A 17160-nucleotide genomic window follows, 5' to 3' on the forward strand; every position below is an offset into this window, starting at 1 on the left:
CCGATGTTGGTGTCTATTTTCAGCTACATACATTCATTTTGCCCCCAAAAGAGTCGATGCCCCCTCCCTTCCCCTCACACGCGTCGTTTCAACCAGACAGCCATTTGTAATCCATAGGGGGGGGTGTCGCAGAAAATGTTTGGAAACCACTGGGGAAGAAAAAGTTTGAGAACCACTGCATTAACAAATCTGTAGAAAAAATATGTAAAAGTTACATACTGCAGCTTTAAGACGTCATTTTCAATTTTTCCAAGTTGCAATTTCATTGCTTTATCCTGTTTTACAAGAACTGATGGTTTTTACGTTATTTATTCACATAATAGATCAAAAGTGTTTGCTGTGTTTTTCACAAGATAAAACTAAGACAAGATATAAAACACCAACCCCTAAAAAAAGGCTCTAAATCATTTAATTTATCATGTGAGGCTATGAAATAGGAAATATTTTGGATGTGGTTTTTTTTTTTTTTTTTTTTTTTTTTTTTTGGTTGAGGAACTATTGGAAAGAGGAGTGTAGATGACGCTGCTCTTTGATTGGCTCCTTAGATGAACAGCCTGAAGGATTTGTACCTGCTGCTGGAGGAGGAGGAGAGTCAGGCGGACAAGAGAGCCTCTGCAGACGAACAGCCTCTCAGCCCGACCATAAAGGCAAGCAGACCAGCACACACACACAAAAACATGCATAGGGCATGCATTGACTTACGTTTTGAACAGCTTCTTACATGTTGCTCTCACAGTGACATGTGTGCATGACTAAAACCTTACTAGATCTGTCTGTGTTGTTACAGTCTAGTGCTGTGAGCAGCACTTTGGCAGACCTAAAGGTTGCTCTGCAGGACCTGAGTGCAGAGTTGAGACAAGAGAGACAAGGCTCCCAGGAACTTACTCAGCAGTTCGCAAAGGCCAAAGCATCATGGGAGGTGGAGAGAACCGAACTAAAGAGCCTCATCACGCAGGTAGCAGAACAGAGCTGCTGTAGAAAAGTCTAAAAAAAAAATTCACTAAGTTTGACAAAGACAATTTTTAGTTTTTTACTGATATCTTGATGAGCAAAGCTTGTGTGAACAGAAAAGAGCTGGAGAGAATCAAATGCAAGAAAGATGGAAGGTAACTAGCTATCTTGGATTGTTGAAGTTCAAGGGGGGTTTACAAGTCATGTTTTAATTTGGTTGCATAAAAAATACAATTTTAGAATTTGCACGAGTGTGTATTGGCCCCCTGCGACAGACTGGCGACCTGTCCAGGATGTACCCCGCCTCTCGCCCGGAACGTTAGCTGGAGATAGGCACCAGCACCCCTCCCGACCCCACTGAGGGACAAGGGTGTTCAGAAAATGGATGGATGGATGGATGGGTGTATGGCCCCCTGTGAATCAGTCCAGCTCGACAATTTTGACTGCAGGGCTGAACATTCAGAGCAGACTTTTCTTTTTCTTCCAGGAAGTAAAACTGTATTTTTGAGCGAGGTGATAAGATGGGATGTAGAAACATAAAATAAGAAATGTTTTTTATGATTAGTACTAAACCAGCTCTACCATATCTCCAAAACACAAACATAGTGACATTTTTGCGGACCTTGGGGTCAGGTAGTTTATTTGTCTGTAAAACCTTTTCCAGCTCCTCTATAAGCTTTGGGACAAGGATTTTACTGGCTCCTCCCCCTCTTGATTGTCTTTGTCTCGCTGCCTGTCTCATAGCAGCAGCTGAAGCTGTAATAGTTTTAATTAACAGCCTCTAGGATAAAACACAGCCTGTGTGTAATGGGGCAGGGGAGGAATGAGAGATAAATTATTGCCGACAGGGAGGCCTATTAAAACAGAGCTAATTGTATGATATCATCTCTTCTTTCCTTTTGTATATATGTATATATGTTAATGCATATTCTGTCCTGGACATAATCGATATGAAGTTGCAGGTCAGATATGTCTACGGTTTTCTTTAGGAATTGATTATGTGCATTTTCTGCCCCGCATGTATTTCGTGTTATTGTTTTTTTCGGGGGTGTGGCTCTCTCTTCTTTGCGCAGTTTTCACTGTTAGATAGTGAATACGTTAAACGCAAATAATATTTTGAGTGAAAAGGGTCACTTAGAAATATTCCAACCCCAACGAGAGTTTTATTTTGCCTTTTAACCTGCCTGTAGGAAGAAATTGCTTCGAAAGTCCCTACGACATCATTTACCTGTAAAAAATGCATATGCATCGGCCTTCTGTGATTAAAAAAATAAATAAATAAACAAATTTATAAAAAGCCACGTGTCACCACATTGTAAGTTAAACATAATCCACAGTGGAGGATTTTCTCCGCGTTATCGGGGTTCTCTCAGCACACCAATCTAATAACGCTCACAGACGCACGCCGACACCGACAGCCGTCGTTAATCATTGGTCCAATCTCGACGACTCAGGCCTCATTCTAGGAAGCCAGATCATTTGTCTCCTGATCGCCAGTCGTAGACGAGAGCCTGAGTTCAGAGAGACGAGACGATTTTCCCTTCCCTGACAGCGACCTCTTTAGTGTTAATTGTTAGATGTAAGTTGTAATGTTCAGAGGTTTTACAGTAAATTTTGGAGACTGAAACAAAAATAGTTGCATTGTTGTGTAAAGGTTTTAAACCACCTGTCGTATCTTTAAACCGTATGTACGAGACAGAAAAAACACTGATGGAAAAACCGGACACCGATCGAGACCTCTTTAAAAATTCAAATCGTTGTAATCTGTAAAGAAACGATCGATTGCTTTGTCTGTGCAGACCTGAACACCTCTGGCTTTTCCCTGCCATGTGAACTCACTTGGACGTGTCTGTGAGTGGGTGTTGCTCTCGTCTAGATGCCACATTTGGAAGTAATCTTTTCTCTGCCAACGATGCAAACTGTAAAGTGTGCAGTGTGTGCACGTGTTTGTTTTTCGTGTGTGTGTGTGTGTGTGTGTGTGTGTGTGTGTGTGTGCGTGTGCGTGTGCGTGTGCATGTGTAGCCTTATGACAAACAGCTGACCACATCAGTACCAAGACTTCCTGGCAACTCGCAGCAGGTCCTCCAGCTGTTGCTTCACTGAACAAGTCAACTCAATTTCAAACACTGTCCTCCCTTTCAAACAGCCTGACAGGAAATTATCTTCACTGTTCGACCTGACAAACAAACCCGGTCAGAGAGCGTACAGATGATCTCAGGATCCCTGAGCGCTTGCAGGACAAATGCAGCTTTCTTCCAGCCTGTGAAGGCCTGAGGCCTCCCTTCTGATGCTGCCTCATATTGTTTAATGCAGGTTAACCAGTCATCCTCGCTGACTGTGGGATTGTTACAAACATCTCTGTGATGACAAGCTGAGCAGCTGGAAGCTCTTGTTGCTCATTCATCACCTCTGTGGCATTAACTTCACTCATGAAGGGAGGCGGACATCTGCTATATTAATTTGAAAATAAATGCGGTCGCAACATTCTGCTCTGTTTGTTTAATGTGTGATAAAACACAGGCAGCTTAACTAGAAACATGCCTACCAATGTCTCCTTGTGGCTCTGAAAATACATATTTGTTTTAGTTTTATGTCTTTATCACTAGTGTGTCTCATTAGGACTTACCATTATTTAGTAAACCATTAATTATTCGATTGTTGTGAAGGTTAACCGGAGAACCGTTTACATGTTTTTTATACTATATTGGCGTATGGATACATCTGCAGCTAAAAATAATAGTTCTAACATCAACATGGGTAAAGCTCAATCGGTCAAGTTTATATGCTTTATTATTGTATTTCAGAAACAAAGTAGTTCAAAGTGATTCACATCATAAAAGCACAAAAATACAAAGTAATCAAAAAACACCAACAATTTAGAAACAAGTAAACATTACATCTTTATGAGTGACATCATCAAAATCATCAATATGCATCAATCTTCCATTTATTATGGTTCAGAAGTAACTCTATCCTCAGCCCTTTCTGCTTGACTTGATTATTTTTTTGATTAACTAACCAGCTTTGCTAATTATTATGTAATGTAAAGGCCAGACGTGCTATCAGCCTCACAGGATTGTGCTTTTAATAGACCATTAATTACAGTAATACTGTTGTTCTCTACATAGTACCTCTGTAAAGAGAACATTATCACTGCAAGTTGTTAAATAGATTTTTAAAAAAAGGGTTTTACTAATTCATATTATGAGCAGTCACAGCAAAACAGCACTACTAATATTATAAAGCAAAGGAGAAACATCTGTCCCCGTGTATATTCCTAGAGAACGGAGAGCTATTTCTGCCAACAGTCAATATTTCCAGATCCAGCATGCTCCGTAGCAGACAGAGGTTACGAGCTATGATGGATAAAACTTTCCCTTAAAACGTCTGGCTTTCCTGTCGTCTTCTAAAGTCTTACTTTCTCTCATTCTTCTGCAGCCATGATGAATCACAGACGTGTCTGGGGATGTTGTAAAAAAATACTTAACAGCTTCTTAGGCCTACATGCTACCAAATTTAGCAAGTTTTCTTATATTAAAAAATGATCTACTCATAAACGTGACAAGTACGTCCTACTTATTGGTAAAGATCCAGACGCTGCCTTCCTTCCTTTCCAGAAGCACTTTACTGTTTTAGATTTTACCGCCATAAACACAGTTAAAGTTGCTAAACAGTAAGTATCGGGTTTTGACCCAAACACGTCCGTAAACACTTGGCATCCAGTGAAATAGCCTCCCTCTCAGCACCTCTGCAGTAAACCACGTTGACTTGTGGGGCTCATTAAGCTGTGTTCGTCATTAATAAGAAATACTGCGCGGCCGTAAGAGACGGGAGTTGGGCTCGGTCAGAGTGTGCTTCACTGTGACTGGCTGTCTGACAGTTTCATTAGTACCACACATAGATGCCGCCGAGTCGGGCAGCCAGGCCGAGGCACAACGAGACGATTGATGGGTCTGGGAGGTCTGGGTGTGGGCGTGTGGGCATTTGAGTTTTCACGTTTGTCAGGCCGATGTGCCGGCACTGTCAGAAGCACAGACGCGAGACGCAGACGCTGAGAAGAAAATGTAAAACGGCTCATAAATATTTAAGGGGATTCCACCTACAGAATCTGCAACAGCGGAACAGAAGGGAGGGTGAAAAAAGGGGCGATGCGGCTCAAAATAGAGAGTGAGAAGTCTGCAGGACAGGACAGAGTGAAACGGGGCAAAAGGGGAAGAGAGGCGATGATAGAGAAGTCCACAAATACCCCAATACAGGATGAGACATGTTGCTATCCTGAGACTTCCTCTTATGAGTTATTTGTAATTTAAATTATTAAAACCTATAACACTGTTGATTCTCCCATTTTCTATTCAATTTTCCCTTCTCCAATATTTCACTCTATAAAGCCGACCGGATGATTTTAAAGTGCAATTAGGCAACACAAGCCAGTATAAATTATTTTAATCACTAAGCAAATTAAAGTTATTTTTAAGCATATTCCATTTCAGTCCAATTATGACACATTTCCAATTACCATGATTATAATGGCAAAAATAATAGTCCACATTAGAAGAAAAATCATAACTATGTTGAACAAATGGGGCCGAACCTGCAGCTTTGCTGCTAACGCGGATGAGCAGAAGAATTAGAGGGTATTTATAATTATTTCTTTAGGTCAAAATTATTTTTTTCTCAATATCACTTTTTCATACTTAACAATAAATTCATACATTGCCTTTTATTTATTAATTTAAATTGACTTCTAATCTTATAATCTTCCATTTACACGTTTTAATTTCAGCATCTCGTGAAGTGTCGCAGCAAAAAGAATGTCAGTCAAGTTTTTTCCATGTTTGGTCAAACATTAATATCTGCGACAAATTAAATAAACAGGGAACCGAATTAGAGTCGTATAACTTTAGTGGATGACACTGAAATGGGAGATATCATGTTTGCTTAGTAAAAAGAAAATCCCATTTCCTTTTCGAAAGAACTCTGACTCAATTTACTGGTTTTCACCTTCCAGCTTGAGACCAAACTCGGGAAAACCACAGCAGCACTTTCCTCCACTGAAACACTGGACCCTCTTGACCTGAAGGTGGCTCTTAAAAAGGAGCGTGAGGAGCACCAGCACCTCCTCGCCGAGTCGTATGCCGCCGTGATGGACTTAACCAAACAGGTGAGCTGATGTCTAAGCATGAAAACCTACGACTTCTTTGGCGCTGATGCTGCAGACTGCAAACGCACAGCGAATTCAGAATGGGCTATATTTCAGCTGTTAGAATTGGGCCTGTCGATACAATAGTGAAAACAGAATCATGTTAATGATGTACAGCGATTTCCAGAAGAACCGGCCTGCTGGGCACCATGGTGGTCGCAGCATCATGCTGAGGGGACGCAGGAAGAGGAAACGTAGTGGTCATAGCATGAGAAAAAGTTTTTAAAAAAACGTGGATATGGATGTACGTCACCACCATCTGATTTCAACTCATCCTGCTGTTTTTGAATCTCCCTCCTTTGGCTCGTCCGACCGTTGATCGGCTCAGCTTCAGATCGGAGAGAGGAACTGGAGCAGAGAGAAGCTGGAGCTGCTGGAGAGGTTCAGCCAGGAGAGAACTCAGTGGGAACAGAGGCTGAGAGACGCTGCCACACAACAGGACAAGGTGCGAAGGGTGGGTCTTTGTTGGTCCATGTGAGCGTGAGTGTGAGAAACACTCTGAGAGTCTGACAGAGTTCAGACGTCTGGACACGATGCTGCTGGTTCAGGTTACTGCTCTAGGTTTCATCTTTTTGTGGAGAGACAGTAACTGCACAGATGTTAATGCCATGATATGAGCAGAGGCTGGCTGAGTACCCAAAAGTTGTACTTGAGTAAGAGTAGTCCTAGTTGACAACATTTTTACTCAAGTAAAAGTAAAAAAAAAAAAAATAGCTGTCCAAGAAAATACTTAGGTAGAAAAAGTCTTTGGTAAACTGATCAAAACATGAATCAATATGTTAAAAATACTGCATCAGAAGGACCAAAATATACAAAATATAAAAATAAGTTTAAATTGAGTTTGTTTGTTTTTTTAAAGACAATTTATATAAATAGTATAATTACAAATTAACAAAGTCAGGCAAAAGAAAAATTTTTCCAAGCGTAAAACTGATGAAACTGCTGGTGTCTGATGATTGTTTTTTAAACAAGCTTGTTCTCCATCCAGTGAAGTTACTCGCAGTGTATGAAGTATCCAGAGATGTTCCTACAGTAAGAGTAGTGACACTTCTTAATAAAATGACTCAAGTAAAAGTAAAAAGTCCAGAGTAAGTAAAAATAATCCTAAAAGTATTTATTTCCCAAAATGCTCCTCAAGCAAATGTAACAGAGTAAATGTATCTGGTTACCATCCAACTCTGGATCCTTCTGTAAAAGTTCAGCTCAGCAGAAAGACATGGCCACTCATATCTGCTGCAACATGTCAGTGAGGGCTGACGGCGGGCTGCGACCTTCTGGGGATTCTAAGGTTAAAGGGATTTTCTCTGTGCCTGACTCAAACCCCAGAGGTGCATTTAAGGCCTTTCTGTCATCTTTGAAGTTCTCAGCCTGCAGAGAGCTCCCCTCCTCTCCCGCCCCGTTTCCTGTCCACTCATTCGCTTTTTCCACTTCCGCGTCTGTCTCCGTCGTCTTCCTTCCCCCTCTCTGCTGTCATCCTGTCTCGCTCCAGGCCTGTGCAGGAGAACTGGGAGGAGATTCAGCTCGTCATTTAGCTTTTTGTCTCAGCCACTCTGATAGCAGCGTTTATCACTCTCTGCCTTCCTCAAGTCTTATGAATGCGTCATTTGTTTGAACCTTTTCAAGCTTTTGGGATGCAGTTGTAGCGCCACCAACAGGCAACTTAGTGTAATCCTTGCTTTATTACACTTAAGCAGAACAAAGACGGTCAGTTACTCTACTTCAGTTTTTGATTTTTACACATAAGTATTTTTGCAGATTAAAGGCACCTGCTGTGCATTTAGATTTCTGTTTATTCGGATAGTTCGGGCTGCACAGTGCTGCCAGTGAGAGTAAAAAAAGGTTGTCAGTGCAGCTATAGGCACAGCGTCTGCAGATGTCCTTTTCTTCCACTTCTCCTCCTCCGCTCACAGGGGAAATTGCTTCTTAGCTTCAGATCTCACCTCCAGTGCAAAAACCACCGACTCAGCATAGCTATCCGTGTTTAACCTCGATCTGCCACAGACTGATTGTAGAGTTCACTTCTAGAAACTCCAAAGGAGGCGACTGGCAACTTCATGCTCACAATGAAATGCTATAGGAGCTGTGATGCTCAGACGTGTCATGGCGGTCGTTTAAATGTTGATTGCAAAAACTAGATCAAGTCTTTTCAACGTGACTCTTCTCTTTTCCCTCACAGTCGAAGCCTCCAGGTGACGAATCCACTGTGGACACGGCGGGTGTTGTTAACGGATCAGCATCGCCGAGGTGACAGTGAAAAACAGTCATGCTTACTTTACCACGTACTTAAACAAGTCATTAGTTGTCATCACCTTCACTTTTTATGGCCGTTTCATCATCAGTGCTTTAAGTTAAAGTCAAAATCAGTGTCAGAATCTGTTTGAACAAGTTCACTGGGACTTTTCAATGATTTCACGGTGCAAATAAACCTAAAAAGTAAAAAATAAGTAAAGTATGAAAAAGAAAAATATACAATATCTACACACGTGCAAATAAGCAGGTGGATAAAGTAAGAGAGATGCTTCACAAAGATATTTATATATTTTTTTTATCCTTTTCACTTTTTGTCAGATTTCTTTGTACTGTATTTTTTTTATAAGCATTGGGTGCATTTATTAGTCAGACCTCTTTACACTGATGCCCCGAAATAAAATCCAAGGCAAAGAATGGAGGCGCGGCATAGGTCCACAGCTCAGATGGACCTATGAAAAAACTTGAAAAGAAATGAAAGGAAAAGTTTGTTGTCCACAAATTTAGCTTTCACGGAAAATAGGCAAAAAGAAAACCATTAACATAAACCCAGAAGAGGTCAGCGTTAGTGTTTTCCACAGTCCTAACACTCGCAAAAAAAGTCACGATCAGTGTGTGTTCACAAATTATCAACATTTTGTGCTGATCTGTTATATAAAATCCAAGTTAACAAACACTGAAGTGGGCGGTTTGGAATGTCGCAAATGTGGAAGAATGAATACTTTTGCAGATCACACTGAATTTGTCACTGTGACATCTGAACATAACTTTTCTGTTACTGCGTCTTTGACTAGGATCAAATCTACACTGGAGGACTCAGAGGGTAGCAGATCTTCCTGTGCAAAGGACAAAGCACATTTTGGTTCAATGCCACTTTTTACTGGAGCCGAGTTTGGGGATGTAACCGTGAAGAACTGGACCAGCATAACCAACGAGGTTTGAAACTGCGGTTTTTATACGGCTGCTGGTCTAAAATTTGTAAACTTTGTTGAGGTTTTTATAGTGACTGCTTTCACAAACACACTGAGTCAGAACATTTACTAAACCTACGCTGTTGTCTCCTGGTCTAGACCCCAGAGATGGCTGACACTTGTAAAACCTGGGATGGTCCAAGTGGTTCTTCTAGCAGCTCCGCAGCCTCTCAGATGGACTTGGACTTTGTGCAGAGGAGCTGCACTGCTCCGGACCGGACCGGCATCCGTATTTACTACAGCCCTCCTGCTGTGAGGCGTATGGAGCACCGGAGAAGGTACCAGGAGCCTCTGGATTCTGATGAATACAGCGTCGGGGGTTCATCTCTGAAGCAGAATGACACGGACGGTGGCGTGGCCTCACTGGACGCTCTCGATGCTCAGCGCCAACAACCCGCCTCATCGTTCACCTCTTCTTATGAGCAGTGGCTCAGCTCGCTGTCCAAGCAGCACCGGGAGCTGCTGGAGAGCAGAGGCAGCAGCATTTCCACGTCGATGCCGAGCGTTTTCAGCAGCAGTGTCAGCGGCGGGGCGGCTAACAGGGTGGTGGACGGGATGACGTCCAGTTCTCCCTTCCACGACCTGGAGATCGGAGACATTTCTGCCAACTTGAGTGACGACATGAAGGAGATGACTAACTGTGTCCGGCAAGCTATTCGCTCTTCTTCTCTGGAGAGGAAATCCAGCAAGGAGCCTGGGAGTCAGGTATCGTCTCTCCTTCATTTCCATTCTCGTTCCAGTAAATGTTTTGAATGTGTAATATTTTCCTGCTGTTTTTGTTGAATTTAGTCTTTATTACTTCATAGCAGGGAAGCCAAACTCAATGAGCTTGCCTGTCTTTGTATTGAAAAGTGCTTTGTAAATAAAATGTAATATTAAAACATGTTATAAATGTTTGATTTAGACAGAAAGATCTCCGTGTTCTAATTGCAAACTTAGCTCTACTGGAAAAAAGTCCAGGTAAAAAGGTTAATCCGAAACATTTTAAACTTCCTTCAGCCCGTTGGAGTGTCCAACAAGTCCACCCAGACTGCAGCTCAGGGTGTCAGCATCGGACTGCAGACAGAGACCAGCAGGGCAACGGGGTTGCACTCCAAATCCTGGTCACCTCGGCCAACACCAGCAACCACTTCCTCGCTGGCATCCGCCCGAACTCGGCAGATTTCTACATCTCTGGATAAAGTGCACAGCCGCATTGAGAGGCCATGCTGTTCGCCCAAGTATGGGTCGCCTAAGCTACAGCGGAGAGTATCTTCTGGTAAAACTTCTCCTCACTTCCCTCTGAGCCCAGTTCGTTTGGCGCTTTGGAGCGTTTTTAGACGAATGATCGAGCAAATCGCTATTTTCAGGTTCCACTTCCAGACTGGATGGCGCTTCCTCCAGCAGGGACCGCAGCATGTGGAGCCTACATCAGAGGCCCATCGGTGGCAGTGGCGGCTCTGCTTGGGCTCGCTCCACTACGACGAGGGACAGCCCCGTCCTGAACGGCCTCACCGACGGCCTCTCCAGCCTCTTCAGCGTAGTGGAGCACTCCGGAAGCACAGAGTCGCTTTGGAGGAGTGAAATAGGTGAGATGCATAATCTAGGTCTGTAAATCTGTCATCTTTCAAGTATTGCAAAATATGCCACCCAATCACATTGAGGCGCCATGACCGACGTTGGAAGTGAGGGATTGTTTTTCCAAGTTGTTTTTGCCTGTATAGCCACGGCTTTCACTTGTTCAAGTCGAGCTAATTTGTCTTGCCGAAGTAACACAGATTTATTTGGGGCTCATGCATGGCAGCACTTACAAACGTTGGATAAAGCTAGATTAGAAAGCGACCCATACGTTCCCTCTCCTGACATATTTGTTTGTTTAATCAGCCGGTTTCACGCCCCATGATTTATACCACTATGTTATAAACGGCGTTTTCCCGTAACACCGAAGCAGACTTAAAAGCATGCAAAAGTTTATTTGTACAAGGCGGAGCATTTTCTCCATGGTTACTAATGAATAGATGGGTAACTACGCTACACTGCAACATCTTGTCAAAGGTTTACAATAAAATGGCAAGTTTGGTTGCATCCATATCTGTCTGTCTGTCCAGCCAACTGTGCAGAACCCTAGAGCCATTTTTAAAGTGAAATCATCTAAATAAAAGAGATATTAGGCTCTCGACTGTCTGTTTTTTGACAAGCTTTACAAGAGTTTACTCGCACATCGGCTGTTTTGACATCCGTAGTGGTGGAGTGGTACGTGAAGACGTTGACATCACGAGCAAAGGGTCAATCCCTGCACTAACACTTACATAAGAACAAACTGAGAAACATCGTAATTTGATGGAACAGAAAAAAGCCCAAACGTCTTGTCGTTTTGTTCTGGCTTAAACCCACAGTAACTTCAGTTAATCCTGTTGGTGATAATCCAAACCTGTGATCCCTGCGCTGCTATAGGGTCAAGCCAGACGGCCAGCCCGGCTCGGCAGCCTCACGCTGCCGGAAAACCTGCTTGCGGCTCCGATTCCAACCCTCAGCGGTATGGAGGGCTGGTGCAGGAGTTCTTCAGGAATGTGTGCAACAGCCGCGGCCCGGTTGGAGCCCCCCTGTCTGTGGAGAGAGTGCAGAGAGACTCCCTCGCTGTCCTCGGAGGCGTGGGGGTCTTGGGTGGCTTGAGCAGCGTGGACGAACCCACACTCGGAGGGGCTGCTGCGCTGGCTGGACTGAGCGGAGGCAACGACAGCGTGACCAGGATTGTTAATAAGCGGTTTCTGAGGCAGACGGCTGGGGAGGAGATGATCAGCATCATGGGAGGAGGGAAGGAAGCAACGAGCAACAGCGTGGCTGCAGGACCGGGAACCGAGGTTTGTGCTTTTAAATGAAACGGCAGTTTGTAGTTTTTTACTACATGTTAAAATGTATCATATTACAACCATAAACTTCAGCCTATTATAGAGGGACTTAAAATCTAAATGTGGTAAATCTCCTTTAATAAAGTCCACTTTGACCAATTGTCTTCGAAAGTCATGGAATAAGTACTTGTTGTCCACTTGAGTGTAGTGTAATCTCAGTATGAATTCAGCTGTTCTGTGAAGTTTTCAGAGGTGTGTTTGAGGACATCAGTGAACTAACAGCATCACAAAGACCAAGAAATACAGTAGACTGATCAGAAAGAAAGCTTTAAAAGTGCTCTTAATGTGTTTACTGAAAATGGTAGCAGTATGAAGGCCTGAACTGCCAGGAGGAGGAGAGCATTGATTACAGCACCAGTCAAAAGACCTGTGGTAAAAGGAAGGCAAAAACACATCCAAGGCTACAACAAAAGAGTTTAGATCAATGCATTAAGTCAACTTTGCAAAGACTAGAAAACTCCTCTTGAAATGATGTATATCCAGTCTGATTCAGCAGGGGGTGATTTGTTAAGGCAAAAGTTTGAGTTTCTCAACATGAAAAGCAGGTGCAGAGATAACCCAAGAGTTTCAGCTGTAATTTTTAAACATCCATGTATCATTTTCATTCTAAAGCACAACTATTTAGTTTGTTCTGTTGGTCTAACCAGTAAAATGCAGAGTCATTCAAAAAATTAGAATATTAATGAACGGCCCATTTATTTCAGGAGCCTCTCATTTCATACAGATTAATTACACATACGGGTGTTTGGAAGCTTTTATTTCTGCTAACTACAGTCATTTTCCACTTATAGTTAATGAAAACATGGCACTTAAAATCAGATCATCACATCAGAGCAATATAAAACTTTATTAAAAACAGAGAACGTGTGCTTAATGAAAAGCATGTTTGCTGCTTAAAGGTTATTATTTTCAAAAGATACGTTTAATCTGACAAATGAGACTCACTGAGACGTATATATTCTGATTTACTGAATATGACGGTACATGAAAGTCTGTGGTTATAACATGACAGAATGTGCAAAGGTTAAATCGGTATGAACACGTTTCCAAGGTTCTGTACACCATGGCACGATGATGTGGGCATGAAGTGACTTTGTTCTGTCTCCCAGGAGGCACCTTGCGATTGTGCTACTCCGTCCTCCTGCTTTGTCCGATCGTCCAGAGCAGCCGTTCGCCACTGCAAGCACCGTCCGCAGGACTCTCCAGCTGGAGCCGAGGAGAAAGGAGACGCCTGCAACGAGTGACGAGCCTCCCAGCGAAGACGCGCACGGAGGAAATTCACTTCTTCACAAACACGACTGCCTTGGAAACGCTTCCCCGCACCTCCCAGAGCACCAAATGCACACAAATACCTAGAACCTGCCACGCACACAGGCCCACTGCCAAACATTAACACACCGCCTCAGCACACAGCGCAAACTGCCCCCTCCCCCGGACTCCCACACAAAGCTACTGCCACCTTCTCTCAATCAGAACACCGGAGACGCCACTCCGGTTTCTAGACGTGCGACCGATGCCAAGGACTGCGCCAGCATCCCAAACCTACCAGCAGGACTGAAACCAGAACTGCCATCTAACACTACAGATACCAATCAACAGGTTAAATAATGATGATGATGATGTCAGGACTCAAAACACAACCTCCAACTATCAGAGTAACAGGTACTACAATCAGTCTGCTAATACTACACATTCACTATAATGTTACCACCATCATGCTGTTTAATGAGCAGTTATTTTAGATATCATGTGTTACTTTGGGGGGTATGAAACAAAAGCAGTTTTTTATTATTTTTATTATTTTATATATATATATATCTATATATATATATATATCTATATATCTATAGATATATATATATATATATATATATATATATATATATAGATATATCTATAGATATATAGATATATATATATATATAGATATATATATATATATACACACACACACATTCTGGCTGGTCTGAGACGGCCGGTCTGCAAACCGAGACACAATTAAATGTTTCGATGATTTCACAGTGTTGGACCTGCACTTAACACGCCATGCAGTGTCGGATTGCTTTGCACAATTGACTTCACAGATAAAAAAAAAATGCCACATCTTAATGACACATAGCAGAGTGGTATACGCCGTGTCTTATTAGCACAGGAAGACATTGAAAACCACTGGGCCGTGCGTTTCATGAAGACCAGATTTGAACTAAAATGAAGAATGTAGGTACCTAACGGCTCAAAAAATGAAACCATAGAAATGATTATAGAGACCAATGTTGAACCAGTGTTCCTGGAGAGCAAACCTTATGGCTTGGTTTTCTGGTGCCGTCTTTCTTAATGAATAATGGCAGCAAATACAGACAAAGTGGGTGAAATGAAAGCCATGACTTTGACCTTCGATGATAGAAATTATGTCTTTATTTTGAAGCAGACGGCCAGAGATAGACTTGTATTGTCATCCTTTAACATTAGAGCAACAACCTGGTAAACACATGTACATATCTGCTGTGCGCCATCTTGAAATGGCTTCTGTTCTGACACACTTTGGGAATCATTCCTCCTTGTTAAGTTAAACCGGGATCCTTTTTGTTAATGTAATTTTTGTAATGTTTATTTATTATGTTTTTTTTTTTGTTTTGTTTTTTGTTTTGTTTTTGTTTTTTCCAGATTGCCCAAGCCAATGTTGGGAGCAAGAAATTAAAGGCATTCCAGTTTTACTAATAAATCAAAACGTCTTTTGGGATCATAATCACACGGTTGGGAAAAATAAACTACCGCGTTGCAAAAGTATTCATACTCCTTGACCATATATTTACATTCATCTAATCCATTGTAGCTCTGGTTGCATGTTCATGATTGCTGGAGGGTAAACCTCAACCACAGTCTCAAGTCTTTTGTACCTTCAGGATTTTCCTGAAATTTTCTCCATCATGAACTTTTACTAGCTTTAGTAAAAGTTATAGGTTGGTAAAAAAAAAAAAAGAAAAAGAAAGAAAAAGGGCGATTGGTATGAATACTTTTGCAAGGCAGTGAACTCCATATTTAGATACTTGGAACAGACACACTAACTGGCCGCTGTCAAAGTCGAGATATCAGAGTATCCTTATTGTCACAAACATACACCAACACCTATCTTTCTTACTAATAAAGCTCACTGAATTGGTTCATAGCATTACAACAAACCTGGAATCTCTTTCAGGATTTTTAAAAAGTTATTTAAACCTTTTTTTTAATCGGCAAAATATGACTTTTAATATTTAAATATCTGAAGTTTTAACTTATTTGAAACAGATCCATAAATTGATTTTCTATATAAATAAATGAAGATGAAATACTAAGTTAACTATAAGATGGACCACAGAGTTCGTTTTCCTGCAACAGCTGGACATAATGGGCAGCATAAATCAACACGAACAGAACTGTTGCAAAGTCACAAAGATTGGTTGCAAATAGCAGAAATATGATGTTGGACAAGATATAAAAAATATACTCTGAATAATTTTATACACGAATCTTGAGTCCATTACCTTGCCATGTCCTTTTTTATATATTGGATTTGCTATTCAAATGGTCTGTTGGATTATCTGTCTTATATTTTGTCACACTAAAACCAGACTCTCTAAAACACACAAACTTCCTTCATTCGGGAAGTTTGTTGTCTTCATTAATGTACTGTATCCTGCTAAAGCGACAAGAGGCTAACAACTGTAGCTGGATGTGGCATAGATTGCACATCTGGCATTTTTAAAATACAAAGTCATTTTTCTGGAATATCTACTATTTCACTTTTTAATTGTTGTTCTGCTGATCTGTTGTCGAGTCTCTGTTTTGTTACGATGGTGCTACTTGGTGTGCAGCCTTCTGTGGGCTTCAACGGAGAACCTACCCATCTTGTGTATGCACACAGTTTAATGACTCAGCAGTTTAAAAGTAGGGCATTACAGAAAGTACATATACTTAAATAACATGCTGAGGAAAACCCACAGTCTCTGTGCTACTGTCTGTCTCGGTTTTAGCCCTCATTTTGGGTACAAAACCAACTGCATAAAACCAGCTGCTGCCTCTCCGGCCACTGACATGAGTTCACCTAGACCGTTTTGGCCTCGATTTAATGGCTGTACTTGATGTCTGACTGGTTTACCAGCTAAGCAATGTTTCAACGGTTTCCAAAAAGCTCATTTACTGTTCCTTTTTCTTATTTCACTTTTTTAAAAGCATTTGCGTTTTCCTGCACAAGCTATAATTTAATCTCGATTTCAACTCAACAAGAAAACACAATAAATATGGCTTGGATATTTTATGTTTTCATTTTCAATCGAGCTATTGAACCGTTTTAGGAAAAACGCCTTGGTTTTGTTGCAAAACTCCAAGCTTAACTTTCAACAAGCTAGCACATTTAGCTGAGATGTTCATCTAGCAAAGCCGTCATTCTGACCACATTTCTTCCTGATTGTTATTTAAAGCAAATCCCTGTTAAAATATATTAAAATATTCTACTATACAAATCTGACCAAAAAATTTAAATGATAGACTGTTCCTTCAGTGCTGATTTACATTAAGATATTTAATATTTTTCTAGAACCCAAAATAAACTCAAAGGGCTTTCTGTGATTTGAATTTTTTTGTTGTAATGGAAATTTTTCATAACAATATGATTCAAATTATTGCAGCTGTTTGTCACACTGTTGAAGAGTTATCCAGAAATGATCGTTTTTGACTTTGATAAGTGTTAATTTTATCTTATCACTAGATACTCATAGAAAAAGTTAAATTACTTGTCAGTGTGGCATTATGGTCTTTTTATCAGACCATAATTGAACTATTGGAGGCACAAGTTAATTTTACATAAGTCAATGACACTACGCTTCAATAAACCAATAATTTGAGGACTAATATTAAACTTTCA

The 17160-nt window shown here is 41.3% G+C and overlaps 1 protein-coding gene across 4 annotated transcripts in view; it reads left to right on the forward strand.

Annotated features, from left to right (window-relative positions):
- Positions 1 to 13837, forward strand: part of mtcl2 (microtubule crosslinking factor 2) — an 89985-nt gene extending 76148 nt beyond the window's left edge. For 3 of the 4 annotated variants that reach the window (XM_015053961.1, XM_015053960.1, XM_015053963.1), the window contains exons 14-24: positions 546 to 647; positions 788 to 955; positions 5960 to 6112; positions 6480 to 6605; positions 8328 to 8395; positions 9193 to 9334; positions 9469 to 10074; positions 10369 to 10627; positions 10719 to 10937; positions 11803 to 12209; positions 13367 to 13837. In XM_015053961.1, the coding sequence (XP_014909447.1) occupies positions 546 to 647; positions 788 to 955; positions 5960 to 6112; positions 6480 to 6605; positions 8328 to 8395; positions 9193 to 9334; positions 9469 to 10074; positions 10369 to 10627; positions 10719 to 10937; positions 11803 to 12209; positions 13367 to 13501 (2385 nt within the window). In that variant the 3' untranslated portion in view covers positions 13502 to 13837. The remainder of the gene's footprint in view (positions 1 to 545; positions 648 to 787; positions 956 to 5959; positions 6113 to 6479; positions 6606 to 8327; positions 8396 to 9192; positions 9335 to 9468; positions 10075 to 10368; positions 10628 to 10718; positions 10938 to 11802; positions 12210 to 13366) is intronic. The other variant, XM_015053962.1, reaches the window with a different exon arrangement.
- The last annotated feature ends 3323 nt before the right edge of the window (positions 13838 to 17160 follow it).

This window comes from Poecilia latipinna, unplaced genomic scaffold (genome assembly GCF_001443285.1).
Source record: "Poecilia latipinna isolate Pla-1442-1.1 unplaced genomic scaffold, P_latipinna-1.0 Scaffold1219, whole genome shotgun sequence".
NCBI lineage: Eukaryota > Metazoa > Chordata > Actinopteri > Cyprinodontiformes > Poeciliidae > Poecilia > Poecilia latipinna.